The sequence below is a fragment of the Histoplasma capsulatum genome, genomic scaffold (assembly GCF_000149585.1).
Source record: "Histoplasma capsulatum NAm1 scaffold_1 genomic scaffold, whole genome shotgun sequence".
NCBI lineage: Eukaryota > Fungi > Ascomycota > Eurotiomycetes > Onygenales > Ajellomycetaceae > Histoplasma > Histoplasma mississippiense.
In genome coordinates, this window is record NW_001813982.1 from 1,848,126 (window position 1) to 1,850,500 (window position 2,375).

The window sequence follows — 2,375 nt, forward strand, 5'->3', positions numbered from 1 at the left end:
TCATTGCTCCTGTCAATTCATTCCACGCAAAACCCGCTATTGAACGATTGCACCAACTTCGACATCTGGCACGCCACGATAAACTGCCAGTGTCGCACAATAGTTCATCCTCAAGCCTATCTGCAAATCCTTTACAGATTGGCTCTACCGCAAAATATTCCTTAGGCATAATTCAATTCCAGGGTACACACGGTTATCCTGCATGCGGGGAGGCAGATTTCGATCCAGGGAAGGCAAAATCAAGTTCATGCAACAGCGGAACAGTGATTGAGATCGCTAAAACTCCTCCAGCACGCTTCTCATTGTATCATAGCGAGAGCAGTAGCCATTCTCACCCACCCCATTGTCATACCACTCTATCTCGCGTTTCAATTCATCGTTCCCCTTCGCAATCCTCACAATTCGGTAAATACTTTCCGACGGCCGGCCCATTTATACTCCTATCACTAATACAAGGCCTCCAGTATATAAGACACCTATTCGCCAGTGAGACGTTAGTTTAAGCAGCACCGTGAAGAGTCTCCCTGTTTACACTCAATCCCCGGATCCAACCATCTGGCAAAAGAACTTTCGACTTTCTAGGAATCCGAATAGCATATCCGTGTCCACCTCTACACAGTCGTCTATCAACGGTGTAGCACAACAATCCGCGAATATTCCACGAAACTCCATCAGCATGGATGAATCCGCGGCTTCTCGCGAGACACCAAAACCGCTCATTACCATGGAGGAAGCGCGCCGTAATAATCCAGGGACGAATTTTCGTGAGAAAATGAGATTTATTCGTGCACATGAACGCTCTCTCATCGGAGAGCAACAGAGCGTCAGTACAAGTGTAACACCTTCCTCTGCTGGTGACATTGAGCCATCACAACCTGCTCCTGCTAGAGATGGAGTATCACCCCTTAATATCCGTGTCGACAAAGAGCCTCAGACTCATCCACCACATGTCATGGCGGCGGCCGAAAGCCCCAGCACGTTTATTGCACCGCAGGCTCTACATTACGATGTGGAAAATCCAGCTACTGTCGGGGAATTCCTCTCGGGGTCACAACCAATCCTTGCTGGAGAGGCAGGGTTTCCGGAAGTTTCAGCAGAGACAATAGTCGAGCCAGAGGGAGGTTTAGGACCGACCGCCGCCTCCATTGAAAAGGTTACAGAACCTCAACCTGTTGGCATTAAACTCGGGCCCATGGAATTCGCTGTTCCTCTCTCCATGGATTCTAGAGTAAAGGATGATTATGATGTTACTCTTTCTGCTGAGAGTAAAACGATTGAGAAATTTTTGAGGGAATCCTCATCTCTAGGAGCGAATATGAGCAGTTCTGATCTAGAGGTTTGTTGACCCTTTGTGACATTTGACATAACATATCATCAGTTCTCACACAAATATAGTACGATAACCAAATCTCGAAGATGCGGAAGTTGATTGATCGCTTGAAGAACATTACAACTCATCCCGATCTCAATGACCAACCTGCCGCAGCCGGTGCTAACCCGGCCAAGGAGGCCGCATGGGCGGAATATTCGAGCTCGAAATTTCAATTTTTAGGTTACTTAATTGATGCAGCTGCTAATGATGATTTGCATATTCTTATAGTTGGAGGAACCGAAAACGCTGTCAAACTAGTGGAAAATTATTTTATAGGCAAAGAATTTGCTTATACTCAACCATCGACAAATGGGCCGACTGATGCTGAGTTGTCTCTCTGCAAAGGGCAACTCAGCTTTACGATACGATCAGCGACTGATGACCGAATACTACAACCCTATAAACCCCCGGCTGCGATTATTGCTCTCGATAATTCTATCGATGTGGACGCCCCAGCTATTCGGAAAGTACGAACCGAATATTCCACTCATGGAAAACTTTTACCGGTTATTCGCTTGCTTGTCTCTAATACTTCAGAGCATGTCGAACGGTGTTTACCAGACACATCAAAAATTAATGCCCTTCGTCTTCTTGTCAAGTATACGCGGGACTTCAGTAGTACCGCTGGAGAGCTTCAAGATGACGCGCTAGGAGTGCAAGAAAATGCGGAGGAAGTTGTCCTTTTCTTAAAAATGGACCCTGCTACACGCGTGTGGCCGATTGCAGCAGTTGAGCTAATACCGATCGAGACTCCGAGAGTGTCACCTGCTTCTGTGGAAGTCGAAGAGCTTCGATCGATGTCATCTTCACGACAAAAGCGTTTGTTGGTAAGCAGAAAGGTTGATGAAATCTAAAGTGTATGGCACTAATCGACGTGTAGGAGAACGATGAGGGTCAAGCTAGTAATCAGACTAAACGGCAGCGAATCAGCCCTTTCCGAGATATCACTCACATCAGCGACTCAAACAAGGGACCAGCACGGTCGCAGGATGAAGCCGATTTT

The 2,375-nt window shown here is 46.8% G+C and overlaps 1 protein-coding gene across 1 annotated transcript; it reads left to right on the plus strand.

The window, feature by feature from the left end:
• Positions 1-676: 676 nt before the first annotated feature.
• On the plus strand, positions 677-2,226 carry HCAG_00530 (predicted protein; the record flags this gene model as incomplete). Its single annotated transcript, XM_001543434.1, has 2 exons — positions 677-1,336; positions 1,396-2,226. The coding sequence occupies 2 exons, from the start codon at positions 677-679 to the stop codon at positions 2,224-2,226; spliced, it is 1,491 nt and encodes a 496-aa protein (XP_001543484.1).
• Positions 2,227-2,375: the final 149 nt, after the last annotated feature.